Here is a 20,083-nt window from a genome sequence, read left to right as displayed (position 1 = left end):
CTGCTCACCTTGGGGTTTCTTTGTTCTTTCTCTGATTGTTTTAGGTGTAAGGTTAGGTTGTTTATTTGAGATTTTTCTTGTTTCTTAAGGTAGGACTGTATTGCTATAAACCTCCCTCTTAGAACTGCTTTTGCTGTGTCCCATAGGTTTTGGGATGTTGTGTTTTCATTGTCATTTGTTTCTAGATATTTTTTGATTTCCTCTTTGATTTCCTTAGTGATTTCTTGGTTGTTCAATAGTGTATTGTTTAGCCTCCATGTTTTTGTATTTTTTATAGTTTTTTTCCTGTAATTGATATCTAGTCTCATGGCATTGTGGTCTGAGAAGATGCTTGATATGATTTCAATTTTGTTGAATTTTCCAAGGCTTGATTTGTGACCCAAGATGTGATCTATCCTGGAAAATGTTCCATATGCACTTGAGAAGAAAGTGTATTCTGTCGTTTTTGGATGGAATGTCCTATAAATATCAATTAAATCGAGATGGTCTAATGTGTCACTTAAAGCTTGTGTGTCCTTATTTATTTTCTGTTTGGATGATCTGTCCATTGATGTAAGTGGGGTGTTCAAGCCTCCTACTATTATTGTGTTACTGTCGATGTCCCCTTTTATGGCTGTTAGCATTTGCCTTATGTATTGAGGGGCTCCTATGTTGGAGGCATAGATATTTACCAGTGTGATAGGTTCTTCTTGGATGGGTCCCTTGGTCATTATGTAGTGTCCTTCCTTGTCTCCTGTAATAGTCTTTAAAGTCTAATGTGTCTGATATGAGTATTGCTACTCCAGTTTTCTTTTGACTTCCATTTGCATGGAATATCTTTTTCCATCCCCTTACTTTCAGTCTATATGTGTCCCTTGGTCTGAAGTGGGTTTCTTGTAGGCAGCATATAGAAGGGTCTTGTTTTTGTATCCATTCAGCCAGTCTGTGTCTTTTGGTTGGAGCATTTAATCCATTTACATTTAAGATGATTATTGACATGTGTGTTCCTATTACCATTTTCTTAATTGTTTTGGGTTTGTTTTTGTAGGTCTTTTCCTTCTCTTGTGTTTCCTATTTAGAAAAGTTCCTTAAGCACTTGTTGTAAGGCTGGTTTGGTGGTGCTGAATTCTCTTAACTTTTGCTTGTCTGGAAAGCTTTTGATTTCTCCCTCAAATCTGAATGAGATTCTTGCTGGGTAGAGTATTCTTGGCTGTAAGTTTTTCTCTTTCAGGACTTTCAGTATATCCTGCCATTCCCTTCTGGCCTGCAGAATTTCTGCAGAAAGATCAGCTGTTATCCTTATGGGTTTTCCCTTATATGTTATTTGTTGCTTTTCTCTTGCTGCTTTTAATATTGTTTCTTTGTGTTTAATTGTCATTAGCTTGATTAATATGTGCCTTGGTGTATTTCTCCTTGGGTTTATTCTGCATGGGACTCTTTGTGCTTCTTGGACTTGGTTAATTATTTCCTTTCCCATGTTGGGGAAGTTTTCCACTATAACCTCTTCCAATATTTTCTCAGACCCTTTCTTTTTTTCTTCTTCTGGGATGATTTGAATGTTGGTGTGCTTAATGTTGTCACCAAGGTCTCTGAGACTGTCTTCCCTTCTTCTTATTCTCTTTTCTCTTTCCTGCTCTGTGGCAGTTATTTCCCCCATTCTATCTTCCAACTCACTTATTCATTTTTCTGCCTCAGTTATTCTGTTGTTTATATCATCTAGAGTATTTTTAATTTCAGTTATTTTGTTGTCCATTACTGTTTGTTTGCTCTTTAGTTCTTCTGAGTCATTATTAACTGTTTCTTGTATTTTCTGTATTTTGTTATTGAGATTTTGGATCATCTTTACTCTCATTCCTCTGAATTCTTTTTCAGGCAATTTTCCTATTTCCTCTTCATTTATTTGGTCTTGTGGGTTTTTTTCATACTCCTTTGCCTGCATGGTGTTTCTTTGTTTTCTCCTTTTGTCTAATTGATAGGATTTGCTATCTCCTTTCCCTATGATGCCCAGTAGTAATTCCGCTTGTTTCTGCCCTCTGCCCTCTGTGGTGGGGTTTGTCCAGTGTCTTGAGTAGGCTTCCTGGTGGGGGGGTCTGATGTCTGCTTTCCAGTGTGTGGCTCTGTGTCTTTTCTCTCTGATGAGCAGGGCCACATCAGGAGGTGTGTTTTAGGGTATCTGTGAGGTTAATATGCTTTTAGGTAGTCTGTGTGCTGATGGGAGGGTTTGTTTTCCTGTCTTGTTTGTAGTTTGGTGTGAGGTGTCCAGCACTCGCAGTTGCAGACAGTCAGATGAAGCCTAGTCTAAGACTCTGATACAGGGCTCTGTGAGAGCTCTCTGCAGTTAATCTTTCCTGCATCTGAGGACTCCCTAGTAGTCTAGCAACCTGGATTCAGTGCTCCCTCCCCAGAGCCTCCTACTTGACTTTTGATGGAGTAGTCCACACTTCAAAGGTTGCTTGTCCTGGCAATAAAGGGGTTTAAAGAAAACTGTCCAAGCCCCAGACAAATGGCAGAGTCAAACAAATACTAAGTCAAGGAAACACATACATGTATAAGGCACACAAATACTGAATCCAATAGAACATAAGGCGCTAGAAACATCTGACAGAAGAACCCCAGTATGCAATCAGACAATCGAAGAGAAAACCAACAGAAATTCAAAACCAAGCCCCCTCGTCCCCAACATACATACACACAAACACAAATCCAGGGAGATTCTGAAAGCTAGGATCAAATATAATAAAGAGCTAGAGTACCACCAGGCCAACTGAAGATTCCCAGAATGAAATCAGACAATTATACTTAGAACTAAGATAAAGACAAAACCTAATAATAAAAACCAAAGCAGTGTGTCACCTGGTGAATAAAGTAAGTAAACAGAGCAGATCAATAATATTGCTTATAAGTATATTAAGATAAAACAAACTAAAAAAGGATAGAAGACAGGGCAACAGAAGAGCATAGTGTGACTGGAAATATGAAAAGAAAAAGAAAGAAATAGAAATGTATAAAAGATAGAGATGAAAAGAAGTTGGAGAGATACAGTCAGCACTACAAAAAACTTAGCTAGAAATAGAAACATATAAAAAGGCTAAAAATAAAAATAGAATAAATAGAATAAAAAATATGTTATAAAACGTGTAGATCCCTTAGGACTAAGATCGTAATTAATTAAAAAAAAAAAAAAAAGTAGAACTGATCCCAGAATGGACCAGCCCCGCCTGGGGGCCTTTGTTATCCCTGAGATCCTTAGCTAGGCCCAGAGGGGTCCTTCTTTTGCCCGTCGCAGGTGCTGAGAGGCACTACACCCATGGCTCCTCCCCCTTGCTTGTGAGTCAGCAGTATTGAGCCACAACTATGGCCACAGCTTTCCTCAGTAGGCATTCTCCGCTGTGGATTTCTTCCCTCCTGTCCGCTCAGTCCGTCTCCCCACTGCCAACAATGTTTCTCACCCTGAACCAGTTCTCTGGTTCCCATGTTTCAGCTCCCAGACCCCCTGTTCAGCCGTGAATCAATGTCTCAGTCCGGACACGCTGAGCTGTGGTGCAGACCCTCCATGTGTTTCTCACTCTTTCCTGTCTGCCATGTCAGCTGCTTCACCCTCTTTGAACAGTCCCAAATGCCTCCCTTCTGACCCAGGGAAATCCCCCGTTGGAGAAGGGGTTTCCCCATCAGATAAGGGACGTTTCCCCAAATTCGGCAATCTCCCGTTTCAGATCCCCCTGCCCTAGGGTGTGGGACCCATCCCTTTCCTTTCTTCTCCTCCTCTTTCTCTCTCTCTCTTTTTTTTTTCCTCTGTCTTACCCAGTTATGTCGGGATCTTTGCAGTCCTTTCTGGTGTCCAAGGTCGTTTGCTGGTGTTCAGCTGATTCTCTGTGGGAATTTTTGCGTCTTTTGGTGTATTCCTGATGCATCTGTGGAGAGGGATGCATTTCACGTCCTTCTACTTCACCGCCATCTTTCTTCCCCCCAGAAACTGCTTTTAAAAATGTTTAAAATAAAGAATTCTAAGCATGTGCAAAATTAGCAAGAATAATATATAGACCTGTACTCAACACCCAGCTTCAATATTTATCAACTCATAGACAATCTTGAAAAAAGGATAAACTGTCTTTTTACTGGGACTGTTGGACCTAGGAGGAAGGTGCTGCCAAAAGACATCATGTCTGTCAGTGGAGAGAGACCTACTTCAAATATAACCAAACAGAAAATGAAACTGAGGCAAAACCATGAGGACCCCATTTGAGCCCCTTAACCCAGCTGAGCCTGAAGCCACTGCCATTCCTCTACTTTCTTTCTGCTTAAGCCAGATTTAGGAGGATTTTCATCACTTACGAAGTGTATTGTCCGATGTGAGCATGTTAAAGAAACACTCAGTAAGTAATTTTTAAACTCTGTGTTTATTTTTGGAAATAGAATTTATGAAAAATCTTTAAGAGGAATGAAGGAGAAAGGAAAATCTATACATATTAAAACAAGATCACCAGCATTTTAACTTCACTCAACTCAAAGGATGATTTTAATCCCAGTGAAATAATAGCCAACTATTGAAAATTTTAAACTAAATAACAGACATTTCATTAAGAAATGTAACAAAGGGTGAATATTTTCACCCTTAAAAAAAACTCACAAAGTAATCAAGTCCTTGCAGAGAATGGACTGGAGGACATGGGGTTAGGGGGGCAGGTGGCGAAGGGGAAGGTGGGACTAAGTGAGAGAGTAGCATAGACATATATATACTACCAACTGTAAAATAGATAGCTAGTGGGAAGTTGCTGTATAACAAAGGGAGATCAACTTGATGATGGGTGATGCGTTAGAGGGCCGGGACAGGGAGGGTGAGGGGGAGTCGTGGGAGGGAGTCGTGGGAGGGAGGGGATATGGGGGTATGTGTATAAATACAGCTGATTCACTTTGGTGTACCTCATAAGCTGGTACAAAAGTGTAAAGCAATTATATTCCAATAAAGAGCTTAAAAAACAAAAGTCATATTCTTATACTAAATATGAACAACTTTGGGAAAAAAAAAAAAGTAATCAAGTCCCTAGACCCATTCAGCTTCTCTGATTCTGTACTATCTTCAAAGCAATGAATGAATGGATACAATCACTCCTATATCAGCATTCTGGTATACCATTCTTGGGTAAGTAATGAACTGTTTTTCCCAGGTGCTCCTTCACAATCCACTTTGATTGGACAATACTTACACCTTTGCTTTGCTAGTTCTTGTATTAGATCTTCATACACTTGTGAAGAGAGTTCCTCCTCAGATTTTGTTCCATCTAGGTAAACTGAGAAGGGGAAAAGAGAGCTGTTCAAATGCTAATAGGCTTCTTACTACGGGACGTTTACTCTGACACTTGGCATCTCTTGAGAACACCAATACCTTTAACCAAAGAACCAAAGAACATAACTTAAAAAGAAATTAATAGCCATTAAAGAGAGAAATATATCACAGCCAGGTACAACAGGTAAAAAATTTTAGTTTATTGCAGAGAAATTCAAACAAGCTGATGTGAAAATTAAAAAAGAAAAGAAACAGTGTGGAGTGGCACTGTGTATATGGCACTTTAAGAGCACCAAAGAGGTACCTTCTTAAAATAATCATTCAGGGAATTCCCTGGCAGGCCAGTGGTTAGGACTCCGGGTTCAATCCTGGTTGGGAAACTAAGGAACTTAAGCTCTCACAAGCCACGCAGCATGTTCAAAAAAAAAAAAAAAAAAAAAAAAAAATCACTTAAGGGAGTAGTTCTTGAACTTATGCATCAGAATCACCTGTGAGCTTCTTAAATCACGGAGGGCAGGGAAGAGGTCTGAATTCCGTCACATGTGTACTGAATCTGAATTCTCCAGGTCCACTTTGTTTAAAATGTCATTAAAAAAAAAAACACAGTGAGTGTTCACATCTCTGCCCCTCCCTATCTGTGTGACTTTGGTCTATTTTTGTTTAATTAATTAATTAATTTGGCTGCATTGGATCTTAGTTGCAGCACACAGGATCTTTTGTTGCCGTGTGCAGGCTCTTCTTTGCGGTGCACACGCTTCTCTCTACTTGTGGCAGGTGGACTCCAGAGCCCACAGGCTCAGTAACTGTGGCTCACAGGCTTAGTTGCCCCTCATCAGGTGAGATCTTAGTTCCCTGACCAGCGATCAAACCTGCATCTCCTTCACCGGAAGGCAGATTTTTAACCACTGGACCACCAGGGAAGTCCCAAGACATATATTTTTAACAAAACTGGCACAGTCAGTTTGGGGTAAAAAGTAGAAGTTACATAGGTTAAAGGAAAGAAAGGGCCTTCTAATCAGAAAACTGCAGAGGTAGAGAGGTAGGAGAGAACTTTGTTATGGAAAAGATGCTGAGTTTGGAAAGGCTAGAGTGTGGGGAGGCAGAAACAGTGTAGAGATGAGATTTTAGAGCAAGACTGTGCCTTAGTCTTTAGTGGCCTCGAGGTCTGGCTGTTTGGACCCTGTCCCGTGGGGCTGCAGACTCTTTGAAGGTATTTAAGCAAGGTAGAAGAATGCTTGGATTTGCATTTTAGATGGAGAGAGAGAGGGGTAGTAAGAAGAAGACATCCTGCAACCAACGGTCCAAGTTGGAAATGGTGTGGCCAGAACGTCATGAGAGGCTCTGGGGATGGGGAAGAGGGGCTGAACTGGACTGAAGCAGGGATTGTAATAGCCGCCAGACCATGGGGCTACCAAAGAGGCCACAAGGCTTCTCACAATATGGGGCAACTCCCTTTATTCTGAAAAGATATGTCAGTTCTGATTGCTCTGTCCCATCCAAAAGCCTCCAGCCTCCTGCATCATCTCCATGTTGTGCTCTGTATCCCAAGGATCTGTTCTTAGCCCAGGTCCATAGATCCAGATATTTATCTCTAAATCACTACTTTAAGTCCTTCAGGCATCTCAACTTCATTACATGCAAAACAGACTTGCATTCCTCCTTGCAAATCTGCAACTCCTTCACATTTTCCTGTTTCCTGAAATAACACCTGCCAGTTTCTGAGCTGTTGTCCTTGACACCTCAATTGCCTGCACCCTCCATATCTATGCTATCACTCAGTTCTTCTGAGTACATATGTTCAGTATTCCACCGTCTACATCTACCCTTCACATAGCCAGAGGGATTTTTCTAAAAATACTATATCTACCAAATCCTTATATAAAGCCTCTCTGAAGAGGGCTTCCCACTTTCTGTAGCACAATGATCCAAGTCCTTCACGGGTCTATGGCCTTGTAGGGTTTGGACCCTTCCTGTGTTGCCAACATCATCTCTTGCCTTGGCTTTCTCTACCACAACCTTCTTTCTGGTGCCCCCCGGCCTTTTCATGCACAATGCCCACCATCTGGGGTGACCTTCTATCCCCAGAACTTACCTCCCTTTGTCCAGTTAAATCTATCATAATGTGGTTTAGTTTTTTTTTAATAAATTTATTTATTTATTTATTGGCTGTGTTGGGTCTTCGTTGCTGTACATGGGCTTTCTCTAGTTGCCGCTAGTGGAGGCTACTCTTCATTGTGGTGTGCGGGTTCCTCATTGCCGTGGCTTTTCTTGTAGAGCACGGGATCTAGGCGCACGGCCTTCAGTAGTTCCGGTACATGGGCTCAATAGTTGTGGCTCACGGGCTCTAAAGTGCAGGCTCAATAGTTGTGGTGCATGGGCCACACACACTAGTTGCTCCACGGCATGTGGGATCTTCCTGGAGCAGGAATCGAACTCGTGTCCCCTGCATTGGCAGGAAGATTCTTAACTACCGTGCCACCTAGGAAGCCCCATAATGTGGTTTAAATGTGGCCTCCTCAAGGAAGCCTTTCCGGATTGCTGAGACTTGGGCAGTCCCCCTGAAGCTCAGTGTCACAGTACTCAGCACAGCTAGAAATGACAACTTTGTGCAGCATCCATCTAACATCCATTTTCCTGATAGAATGTTGGTTCATAAGAGTAGAGACTGAGTCTGCATTATTTCCCTTGATATCACCAGGGTAGTGCCTTGTACACAGAAGGCACTCAATATCTGTGGAATGAATGACCATCTAGAAGTTGACAAACCTTGACAAGAGCCATAGAGAGAGAAACAGAAGCCAGGACAGCCAGTGTGGAAAAGGGGGGGCCCAGAGTGTTCTGGGTTAAAATGTCCTTTGAAATCTAACACACGAGAAAAATGCCTTCTAAAGTCCTCTCTTTTGTGTATTTTGAGGTAATGGTGAGTAAAAAGCCTTCCATGGAGGGAAAAAAGGCACTTACCAATTTCCCATGAGATGTTCTCCATTTCTTTTCTGTGCTTTTGATACATGGGCCACACATGGCCATCAAAGTACCCTGGGGCGTCTGGAGGCTCGTAGACCCTTGTACTATTAAAATACATAGGAAATTTTATGTTGACATAGACATGCAGTTGATAAAGTAAAGTAATGGTCAGGACAACAGGGAAATCACTCAGAGATTGAGTCTAAACAGGATTAAGACTACACTTTTTAGACTCAATGCCAGTTACAAAGACAAAACCCAATGGATTTCATCCCCTGATCGAAAAATGAACTTTGTAATTCACTATCATTCATAATTATCTTTTCCCACCTCTAGTGATTTATAAAAGAATTGAGAGACAAATATTAATGTAAATAATGACAGAGATACTGATATGTCGTAGTAAGCTTTAAACTAATTGGTGTCCTCTGTGGCTGTAGCAGAATGCAGGCCCACTAATTTAAAGTCATAATCAACACGGGATTGCTTCATATGAAGATTTAGGAAAGATGAGCCACATAGCTTGTAAAAGGGCCTTTTCTTAGAAAAGAAACTTGCATGACTCCATGTGGATGACCATTTATGGAAAAAGGTCTTGCTCTTTGTGTGAAGAGTTGAGGTTTCCTTGCTTGAAAAATGACATATACACATTGCTCAATAATGCTGTTTCCTTGTTTTTCCTAAAGTTTGTCTTTTGAATTACAATCCACAAGGGTAATTTCAAAACTTACCTCCTCCTCCTCTTACATTCTTCATATGGAATGGTCAGAAAATAGCTTCTATTCCATATAGTGTCAAGGGGCCTAAAATAACAGCATATTTAGTTCACAAGGTTTCTTTCCCCATTCATTCAGAATCAATATTAGAGTGGGGAATGCTTACTTATAATTAAAGAGAAGGAAACCTTCGATAATTAAGATGGGAATTTCCTCAACGCTTCCCCCGTCTGTTGATACCAGAGACTGTGTTGCGCTTTCCATCCAGCAGGAAATGGCAGACATCATCTCCTCCATGTTAAGCGCTTCAAGCACTTCAAACAAACATATAAAAATATGAAATCAATACAACAAAAGTTTTATGCTGTTGGCTTTTTATGATGAATATATCCAGTGGTCTATAAATATATAAAATAACACTTATTTACCCTTCAAAACACTTACTTAACAAATATTTTATAAGAAAAACATAAACTCTAATATTGATAAGGTGGTATGCTTGATATATTTTCATTCTGGAAATCGTTAAACATATACAAAAGTGCAGCATAGAGTACAATGAACTCCCATGTCCCCATTACCAGCTTTGACTATTATAAACTCATGGCTTTATTTATAGCTTCTATTTCCCCTTGACTATATAAAAGTTTAACATTTTTGTATGACAAATATTTATAAATTAGCTTGAAAGATAAGACACACTGGGGAAAATACCTGCAATGTATCTGGCAAAGAATGCATATCTTTAGTATATAAAGAGCTCTTACAGATAAATAAGAGGAAGAAAATCATTAAAAGAATTTACAAAGGATACAAATATGTCACATTCATACAAATATGTGCACATTTTTAGAGTTTGTAGTTGTTAATTCTAGAAAAGTGATTCTCAAAGTGTGGTACCTACACTAGCAACATCAGCAACATCTGAGAACTTATCAGAAATGCAAATTCTCAGCCCTACTCCAGAATGACTGTATTGAGCCATTTGGTCTTAGAGGTTTTTTTAGTGATAGGTTTTATAATTATGAATTAATTTATTTAACAGATATAGAGTTATTAAGATTTTCTCTTTTTTCTGGTGTTTGTTTTGGTTAATTTGCATTTGGCAGGATTGTCAATTTAAGTTTTCAAATTTATTTGCATAAAATTCTTCATAATACCCTTATTTATTTATTTGGTTGCTCTGGGTCTTAATTGCGGCAGGTGGGCTCCTTAGTTGCAGCTCAAGGGTGCCTTAGTTGTGGTATGTGAACTCTTAGTTGCAGCATGCATGTGGGATCTAGTTCCCTGACCAGGGATGAAATCCAGGCCCCCTGCATTGGGAGCATGGAGTTTTAACCACTATGTCACCAGGGAAGTCCCTATCCTCATCTTTTTAATTTTTGTAGGATTTGTAGTGATATTAACTTTTTCGTTTTTGATATATGTAATTTGTATCTTCTCTACTTTTTTCTTGATCAGTCTTGTTTAACTTGTTTGAGGATCACTCGGATTGTTCAATCTGTAGGTTTGTGTCTTATGCCAAATTTGAGATGTTTTACACCATTACTTATTTGAATACTTTTTCAGCACCACACTTTCTCCACTTCTGAGCTCCCAGTGATAAAAATGTTAGATCTTTTGTTATTGTCCTACATTTCTGTTTATTTCTTTTCAGTCTATTTTCTCTCTCATTCAGACTAATTTCTACTGTTCTGTCTTCAAGATTAATGATTCTTTCCTCTATCATATTTATACTGCTGTTATGCCCATCCAGTGAGTTTTAAAATTTCAGTTATTGTATCTATTTTAACTTCTAAAATTTTTATTTGGTTCTTTTTTACAACTTCTCTTTCTTTACTGAGGCTTTCTAATTTTTCATTTGATTCAAAAATGGTCACAATTGCTCACTAAAGCCTTTTTACAGATGTTGCTTTAAAATCCTTGTCAGAATTCCAGCGTTTGTGTTATCACAGTGTTGGTGTCTAATTGTCTTTTCTCACAGATGTTGAAAATTGCCTGTCTCTTAATATGACATGTGATCTTCAGTCTCATCCTGGAAATTTTGCGTATTATATTATGAAGCTCTGGATCCTATTTAATCTTCTTCTTTTTTTTTTTTTGCAGGCAGTGTCCCTGTTTAGGTGTGGTGTGCAGGTCTGGGTGGGGTGGATGTTCAGCTGCCTGCTGGGCCTCACCAATACTCAGGTGAGGGTGGCAGGGGAGGGGAGGAAAGCAGCATGCAGGTGTGGCTTCATCACAGCTCAGTGAGGATAGAAGTTCAGCTCTCCAGTGGGTCTGGCTGACAGTAGCTGACACTATCTGGTTAAGGAAAGTGGAGTGCCAACTAGCACCACCTCACACTGCCTTATTCTGTCTCTCTGCTGCCAGGTAGGTGTGGAAGTTCAGCTCCCTGTTTGGCACCACTGATATGATTCCTGTGATGATGTGAAAAGCCAAGTCACCCTGCCTTGTTGGTGATGATAGGTTCAAAAGTCTAGCCCTCCACTGGGCCCTGCTAACACCACGAGGGGAAGTTGGTTTTTCCTTTTGTTTGCCTGCAGTAAGGTGAATATTATCAAAATAATTTTCTATTCTGTTAGGCCATCTTTTTTCTGGTCCTTTTTCTATAGGGAACAGTTTTCTTGGGAGTTTTGGGTTGTACCTATTGATGCTTCCATGTTGTACACTTCTCCATCACCCATCACCCCCTTCGATATATATGATACAGATGACAAAAGAAAAAAAAAAAAGCCCAGCAAACTTACAGCTATGTCATTCCTCAAGGCCCAAAGTCCCTAGTCAGTCCACTCTCTTAATCTTTCAGAGTCTTTCCTTGCTTGTTGTATTCCCTCCAGGGTTTTTAGTTATAAGAGGGAGGAAGAGCAAGGAATGGGGCAAAGCCATCTTGGCTGGAACCAGAAGTACCATTAGTTTTAATATATTTTCGTTATCATTCAGTTAAAAATATTTTCTAATTTTCATTGTGATTTATTCTGTGACCCATGGAACATACAGAAGTGTTCTGCTTCAGATAAAATGTGATGATGTCTGGGATTTGCTTCAAAATAGTATACAAGGAACAAGGCGAGGGTATAGCTAAAATACAATTGGCCAAGAGTTCATCATTTTTAAAAGCAGGATGGTGAATATATGAGAGTTCATGATACTTTTCTTGCCTCTCTTTGTATATGTTTAAAATTTTCCATAAGAAAAAGTCTTTAAGAATAGGAAGAAAAAGTACTGATTAATTTTCAAACACTTGGGAACTTTCTATTTACTCTTCAGTTATTGTTCTAATTCAGTTCTCTGTGATTAGAAGGTATCTCTATTTTACTTCAATGCATTGAAACGTATTAGGACTTGTTCCATGTCCTTGTGTATGCCTTCCACTTTGGTTAATGTTCCATGTGTTCTTGAAGGAAAAAAAAATGTGTACTCTGCTGTTGTTGGGTACATATTCTACATATGTTAGTTTGGGCAAGTTTGTTAATTGTGCTGTTCAAATCTGTTAGACTCATAAATTTTGTTTGTTCCATAAGTTACTGAGGAAACTGTATTAAAGTCTTCCACAATAATTACAGATTTGTCTATTTCTCCTCTTAGTTTTGTCAGTTTTTAATGTATTTTGAGGTCATATTATTAGGTACATACAAATTTTAGATTGTTTTACATTCCAGCTGAATTGATTCATTGATCTCTCTATCTCTAGCAATACGCTTTGCCTTAAATTTTTTTAAGATTGGTGGTTGCCAAGGATTGGGAGGAGGAAAGGAGAGAATACATGTAGCACAGAGGAGATTTATTTATTTATATTTCTGGCTGCGTCGGGTCTTTGTTGCTTCACAAGGGCTTTCTCCAGTTGTGGCAAGTGGGGCCTACTCTAAGTTGTGGTGCACAGGCTTCTCAGTGCAGTGGCTTCTCTTGTTGTGGAGCACGGGCTCTAGGTGTACAGGCTTCAGTAGTTGTGGCACATGGGTTCAGTAGTTGTGGCTCTCGGGCTCAGCTGCTCCACGGCATGTGGGATCTTCCCAGACCAGGAATCGAACCCATGTCCCCTGCATTGGCAGGTGGATTCTTAACCACTGCACCACCTGGGAAGTCCTCTTTGCCTTAAATTTTACTTTGTCTGATATTAGTACAGTTATACCAATTTTCTTCAGTAGGTATTTGCATGGTATACTTTTTCTAGCCTTTTACTATTTAATTTTCTATATCCTAATGTTTAAACATATCTCTTATGAGGAGTTTATAGTTGTCTTTTTAAAAAAATCCAGTCTGACAACCTTTGAGGATTTTATTTTAGTTCATTTAACTTAATATAGTTACTAATATGTTTGATTTAAAGCTATCATTTTATTATCTTCTATTTTTCCACCATCCTTTGATTTTTTTTTTTTTTTTTTTTTTTTTTTAGGTATCAAGTATTTATTAGCAGGCCTGACAGTGAGCATTGGTGCAGACACATCAAGAAAAGAAGGCGCAACATCCCATTTTTCCCATTTCCAGACAAGTGCAGCTATTCCGATGATAGTGATGTTCTGATATAGTAATATGCAAGTGACCTTGACACAACATAAATGTGTGCCACTTCGTATGCAAGGCTCCTTATAGACCCACCTTGGTTCTTCTCCAATGTCTTATCTTAGAGTTGTACCTGATTTTATTACCAGTTTTCATTCAAATCCATTGGGGAATGGGACGATTCTGCTTTTGTTTCTTGGCCAGGAATTGATTGATCCTGAAAGTCTTGTGAGAAGACATGGTGAGGAGCTAATTCAACCGCCCTTTGATATTTTAATTCTGTTCTTTACTTCTTTTGTATTTATCAGCTATATTTTAATGATTCCATCTACTTATAAATGTGATAGCTACATACTTTAAAACTATTGTTTTGGTAGTTATTACAAAGATTTCAACATTACCTTTCTTACTCAAATTGTACATTTATCTAAAAAGTTCAGATTTCTCCTTAAGATAGATTCCTGGAAGTGTGACACTTGAACATATGGTATGAATATTTTACGGTCTTTGTAAATTTATACTCCCATCTATAAGTTTTTGTTTTATTTGGCCTATGCCATTATTAATTATTAGTGCTTTAAAAGTCTGTTTATTAGTTAAGTGGGAAAAATAAGTTATAATTCTCTATTTTTCTTTTTTTAATTCGTTTTTTTTTATTTGGCCTCACTGCACAGCATGTGTGATCTAGTTCCTCAACCAGGGATCGAACCCAGGCCCTAGCAAGTAAAAGCACCAAATCCTAACTACTGGACCACCAGAGAATCCCCTTGACTACTTTTGAGGTTGACTTTTTATTGTACATTTATTAATCAAATAACCTTTTTCTTCTGTGAATAACTTATTTGCATCATTGGACACTTTGCAATTGGGATACTAGAAAAGAGGGGACACTCAAATGTGGGCTGTGCTGGAAGGGAGGGGACACTCAGATGGCTTAAAAGCAGTGTTAGATTGGGCAAGGGGATGAAGAGAATTCATCTAAAAAATATTGACTAATCTTCTGAGCAGTGAAATACCCAGTACCTTGGTCACTGAGAAAGTAAGCTCAGAAGATAGATAGCCCTAGAGTTTGCTCCAGGCAAGATGAGTAGACTAACAGAAACCCACCTTGCCCCACCTTCAAAAGAAAAATCTGTTGTTCCAATGTTTTCAGTTTTAACTATAAAAGTTGGGAGAAAGTTTCATTTATTTAAATAGCTGAATGTAAATCAGAAACCCTTACAAAAACATGCTTAAAGTACAGCAACATATTTAAACTTATTTGGGTTTGAAAAAAGGAAATGAACATTAGTGCATAATGGTTTGTAAACTCATCTACTTACCATCATACTGCAGAAATCCATTTTCATCTGTCTCTATCTCAGACTCTGGCTAGAAAAACAATAAAGTACCCATAAAAACTGTGCAGTGCAGAAATAGTACAATCATAGAATGAAGAGTTGATAAACTTTATTGTAATAAATGCTTTGGATGGTGAGGATAAGTAAAATCAAAGATTAGCTCCCATAAGTGTGCCATCTAGAGGATAAGTAACACTACTGCATTGAGCCTACCTTCACTACAAAAGTTCAATCACTCAACAAAGGCTTTTGGATGTAATTTGATTAACTTTGCAACTATAACTTTTTTGGGTTAAATAAATTATGTGAGAAGTTTTATAGATACCTTAAAGAAATCATCCTGAGATATGACACTGCAGTTTGGAAGGCGTTTCTGCAAATTCTTAGCCAGTGTTGTCTTCCCACCATTTGTCACACTGAACCAAACCAAACCAAACCAACAAACAAAAAACAAAGAAAATAACAAGGAAGATGTATTAAAGGAACATAAAACATTTTAAATTGATCTTAGAAAAAGGATATTTAAAACAATATGTAAAACAATATGTAATATCTAAGAAAAAATTATTTCTTTCATAGGTAGTACTTTTTCTGTTGGCAAAATCATAGGCCCAAGTAGGTCTGATGCAACAAATAATAAGAACTAAGCTGGAAAGCATGGAGCAGAAAGGTAACTAACTACTGGGCAAGTGAACTGGGTAATATTAAGACAAATTACAGCTATTGTGTTGGAAGCAAAAGAATTTTTTGACTACACTGAAACATTCACAGCGTTCACACACCACACAGAGAATATGAGTAGTACATTTTAGTGCAATTATCTAAAACTGCACGTGGTCACTGTCATTTTGTTTCAATGCACAGTGAAGAATAATGGGGCAGTGGCTTATTACAAACCCAGGTATCGTGACTTTCACCTCCTTTGGAATGCTTCCTTTTCCCCTAATCTCTCTTCACTTTGGGGCTGATTGGGAGGTCCATTGCAGCTTATTACATCCCGTCACTTCCTTGTCCCTTCTGTCTGGATTGTGACATCAAGGAGAATGGGGAAACTGACCAACTCTTCCGTGTACGTATCTGGTTTTCCAGTACCCAGAACCAAGCACTTCTCCACTCAGTCACTCAAAAAGTTTTTTTTTTAACATCTGGGGCTGATGTACTTCCAAAGAGTCTATGGACAGACTCGGGGTCTTTGTGGACTTGAAAGAAATTACATCTTTATTTTCAATAAATTCTAACAGAATTTTGGCATTTCCTTTAATTATAAATATGTCACAAGCAACAGTATTATTAACAGTACCTGTGGCTCTGTCACCAACAGAAATCACACACAGATATTTTCATATCATGCTGCACTTGGGGCAGACATCCTGAAGGATCATTGACACATTATTATTTCAAATTTACAGCAGCTTTTAGACTCACCACTGAACACTATTAATTAGTGACTTAATAAAAAAGCATATGTATCACAATGCTACAAATTTGCTTCTAAAATACTTTTATAACTATATTTTTATCAGAACTAGTTTCCTTTGTATTTCTGTATTTTATTTTGTGCATTTAAAACCACTACCGTGAGAAATTAAGACTTCATCATACCACCAAATGTCTACGGCACAAAAAACTCCTGACTGCGTATCTATGGTGCTTATTCCCAGGTAAGATGAATTGCAATATGTTCATAATCTAGAAAGGGGAAAGGAACTAATATTTATTCATCAAAATTGTTTATTGGATATAATTCAATTATTAGCCAAATATCTTATACCTACAAAGTATTAATAGAAGAAACTCGATTCACAAGTTTTTTGTTTGTTTCTTTGTTTTTGTTTAACTTTAGACGACATAGTTGGGTATGATATGGGCAATCCCATTAAAAATGGAAAAGTGGGTGAGTGTTACCCTATGCACTGAGAAAATACTGTCATGAGAATTTTCTTATCTTAACAAAAATGTCTGTAATCCATATTGAATGTCCATAGTTCAGTTACTGAATTTGGTTTAAAATACACAGTAAACGGGTAACTTTATTATACTCTGAGCAACCTGGCTAGAAAATATATCATTTTCTAGACTTACCTCTTTAGTTAAGATCATGCAATTGAACCGACAGTAATCAGATCCCTTCTCACTGACTTAGCTGGAGCCAATGAGAAATAAACACCCCATTTTTGTAGACTGGGAGCAGATGGACCAGCTAGAAGGCAGTCCAGGTCAGAGAGATGAGGGACGGGGAGAAGTATTTAAGAGGGGGAAAAGTATTTAACAAGTCAGAGCCTAGGACCTATAATTAGACTGCAACCATCCTGGTCAGGTGACACCTTAAGACTCAACTCCCCCTTCAGCATGCTCATAACCACCATGCACCTGCAGGCTCACAGCCTCCCACATGTGCTCTTCCATCCTAGGGCCAGAGTGTCCAGACAGGAGCACTTTCTATCCTGGGATCTGGGGAAGGAAATGGTTGACTACTTGGGCGCACTTCCTCCTTTCTTCACAACACCCAAATAAATGCACAGCTCCTAGTCCATCTGTTTTTTATGTGACAGGTGACAAGAGAGGTCACTGTACTTGGAACATGGTATTTGGCTAGGGAGAAGTTAAAAAGGCTGTCTATAATTACTCCAACAAGTGGAGAATCAATTTTACAATCCATTCGTCCAAGGTAGATAATAATATTCCCATTGTCCAGTTGAGGAAAAGAAGGGTTGAAAAGTTGTATTCTCATAAAACTTGCTCAAGGTAGCAACTAGCAAGCAATGGAGATGAGATACAAAGTCCAACTCTAACACCCGTGGAGTTTACATTTTTTAACATCAAAGAACTTTGCTAGAATATGATGAAAGCTATAAAACCTTTCCCCCCAAAAATGAACATCTTCACACATGCATTAAGTTTTCAGGAGGTTCATGGATGTCCCTTGAATCCTTTAGGACCTTTACTATTCCTTGCAGTCTCAACTGAATATTTAGGTCATAGGGCAGCAAGTGGTAAGTACGTGAGAGAGATACAGCACAGTGAGTTTGGAGGAAGGAAGGCAGGAAGTGCAGCTGAGTCTGGCAGGGGCTTTGCAGGAGCAGCAGCAGCACTAAAATGAAGAGAGGCTCTCTTAGGGAGTTACGGGTAGAACCAAAGGCACGTGGCAAGAAAGCATGATGCAGGCATCTAGACAGAGCACATTATACTGGAGTATTGAGATGAGGGGAATTTATTCACACACATGCAGAATAAAAGTTGGACTGGATCCTGCAGTGGACCTGGTAATGGCCTCCCCAGGTTCCACTGCTCTTTCCAAGGTCTGATTGGGTTGACTCTGCTCTCAACTCCAGAGCAGGGCCCCAATGGCCTAAACAAGTCAAAGCAATCCCTTCACTTTTGCCACAGTGACTGTGGGTATGTAACACAGCTGGTCCAGACAAAGAGACCTCTGACCTATGGGAAGCAAAGCACTTTCTTCCCCTCTAGTGACAGGCTAAGAAGAAGCACGAGGTCGCAGGAGCTGCTGGTAGTCCCCTGTGACCAAAAAAACAGAGCCAACTTTAGGATGCATTTAAGAGGAGGAAGACAGAGAAGAGGCAGAGAGAAACGGAGTCTTTGGTGACACCACTAAGCTCCTGGATCAAATCTTTTCTGTACCCTGCCTATCTGCCTGTCTGCCTGCCCCTGAAGCTAATACATTTTATTATTTTTGGATGGTCCTCATATATCAGGAAATTCAGACTGCATTTTAAATAATTGGGAACCCCTGAATATTGTTCATCAGGTAAGAGAAAATTTAAAATTTGGCATGAAGATTCAACTAGTAGAAGTATGTAGGAAAGACTAAGAGAAGAAGACTGGAATTAGGGATGAGGGCTTGAATTAGGATGGTGGCAGTGAGTGCAGAAAGGAAGGGATGGACAAGAGCAGCAATGCAGAGAAAAACTCAACTTGGTTCTGATCAGACGGGAGCAAGTCAAGGCAGAGTTCTGGCGTTTAATTCATTCAATGTTACTTCTGATTACTTACTACAGTAATGCAATACAGTAATATAATGATTTCCCCCAAATTATAAGCTTTTAATTCAATAGTCTTAAATATTTTATTAACTAGACTACACATAATGTAAAAGTACTCAGAAGAAAGATGAACATAATACACTAGCAAAACAAATAATGTCCTTTTAAGTTGCTGTTGTCTTATTTGAATGCCCACTTCTTGGTACCATGGGTAGGGTGACCATATAACTTAGGACACTTCTGAGAGGGAGAGGGGTAAATGATTAATAATCATGCCAGGGAAATAAGGACTACCTCAAGATAAAAAGTAAGGGGAAAAAGAAGCAGAGGTGAGGTGGTTCCTTACTCTACATGTCCAAAGCTGGGCATAATGGAAAGACCCAATAGATTTTTTCCTATGTCGCATTGGAGGAGCAGCCGCATGGAGAATGATACATCACCCTGAACCAAAGTAGCATCTGATCAGACCCTGCCTCTGGTGTCAGCTTCAGAAAACAAACAGTAAAGCAGGTAAACTTTGTTCCTGTTTCTGTTTATAGGAAACTCTCCCATCTCCTGTTGGCATTTACGTAGCCCATGCTCCACTGTTTTAAATTCAACAGTGGCCTGCTCTCTTTTCTGGGACTCAGGAATAGCCTTCTCACTGCTTCTTCTTCCACCACCACATCCACAAGGAAACACCCTTTGGACATCCTGAGTATCTTGATCAGCTGTTTGTAGCAAAATTACTCACCCACCGATTCCAATGACAAATGTTTTCATAATTAGCTTTGAAAATCACGTCTTCCTAAAATTAAAAAAAAAAAAAACCGAATGCATATCGTTTAGATGTCTAAAGAGAAAAAAGAATGAGTCCTAACTTACCAGGGCCAGCTGAGGGGGATAGATGCCAGGACCTCTGGGTTACCCTCCTTGGATTACCCACACTCCGTGGGAGAGCTTTACACTGTACCAGCTTCTCTCTGCCACACTCTCCTGCTAAGTGCCAACAGCTGGCTGTGCTCAGGGCCTGTAAGCCAAGTCAAGTGAACTAACAGGGCCCCCATGATGCAGCATACATCCTTGAGGGTCTGTTTTCAGGGGCATGGAAGAGTTGCTGAATCACAGGGCACACTACAGAGTTTTGTGCTCCCCTCAGGCAGGTGGCCTGTCACCTGCATGACTCAGTCATCCAAGGATAACCCATTACCCCCAGGCAGAGATGGCCTCTCTCTCCTTCTGAAATGCGGAGACACTCACTGCTGGCCAGAGGCAAGAGGAAGTTAATTCCCTTTAAGTGTGCTATTTCCTCACCCT

General features: G+C 39.4%; 1 protein-coding gene and 1 pseudogene across 6 annotated transcripts in view; both read right to left on the bottom strand.

The window, feature by feature from the left end:
- The window catches only part of NMRK1 (nicotinamide riboside kinase 1), a 36,677-nt gene that overhangs the window by 11,685 nt on the left and 4,909 nt on the right, over nt 1–20,083 (bottom strand). For 3 of the 6 annotated variants that reach the window (XM_057724127.1, XM_057724129.1, XM_057724130.1), the window contains exons 2-9: nt 19,521–19,574; nt 15,112–15,202; nt 14,769–14,817; nt 9,110–9,257; nt 8,959–9,030; nt 8,225–8,331; nt 5,184–5,267; nt 3,781–3,955 (exon numbers count right to left, since the gene is read on the bottom strand). In XM_057724127.1, the coding sequence (XP_057580110.1) occupies nt 3,781–3,955; nt 5,184–5,267; nt 8,225–8,331; nt 8,959–9,030; nt 9,110–9,257; nt 14,769–14,817; nt 15,112–15,202; nt 19,521–19,549 (755 nt within the window). In that variant the 5' untranslated portion in view covers nt 19,550–19,574. The remainder of the gene's footprint in view (nt 1–3,780; nt 3,956–5,183; nt 5,268–8,224; nt 8,332–8,958; nt 9,031–9,109; nt 9,258–14,768; nt 14,818–15,111; nt 15,203–19,520; nt 19,575–20,083) is intronic. The other 3 variants (XR_009051512.1, XM_057724131.1, XM_057724132.1) reach the window with 3 other exon arrangements.
- LOC130846115 (60S ribosomal protein L39-like) lies at nt 13,321–13,692 on the bottom strand (annotated as a pseudogene).

Source organism: Hippopotamus amphibius, chromosome 2, assembly GCF_030028045.1.
Source record: "Hippopotamus amphibius kiboko isolate mHipAmp2 chromosome 2, mHipAmp2.hap2, whole genome shotgun sequence".
In the NCBI taxonomy this organism is placed as follows: domain Eukaryota; kingdom Metazoa; phylum Chordata; class Mammalia; order Artiodactyla; family Hippopotamidae; genus Hippopotamus; species Hippopotamus amphibius.
Note: the sequence above shows the minus strand (reverse complement) of the source record. Positions and strands in the feature narration are given on the sequence as shown.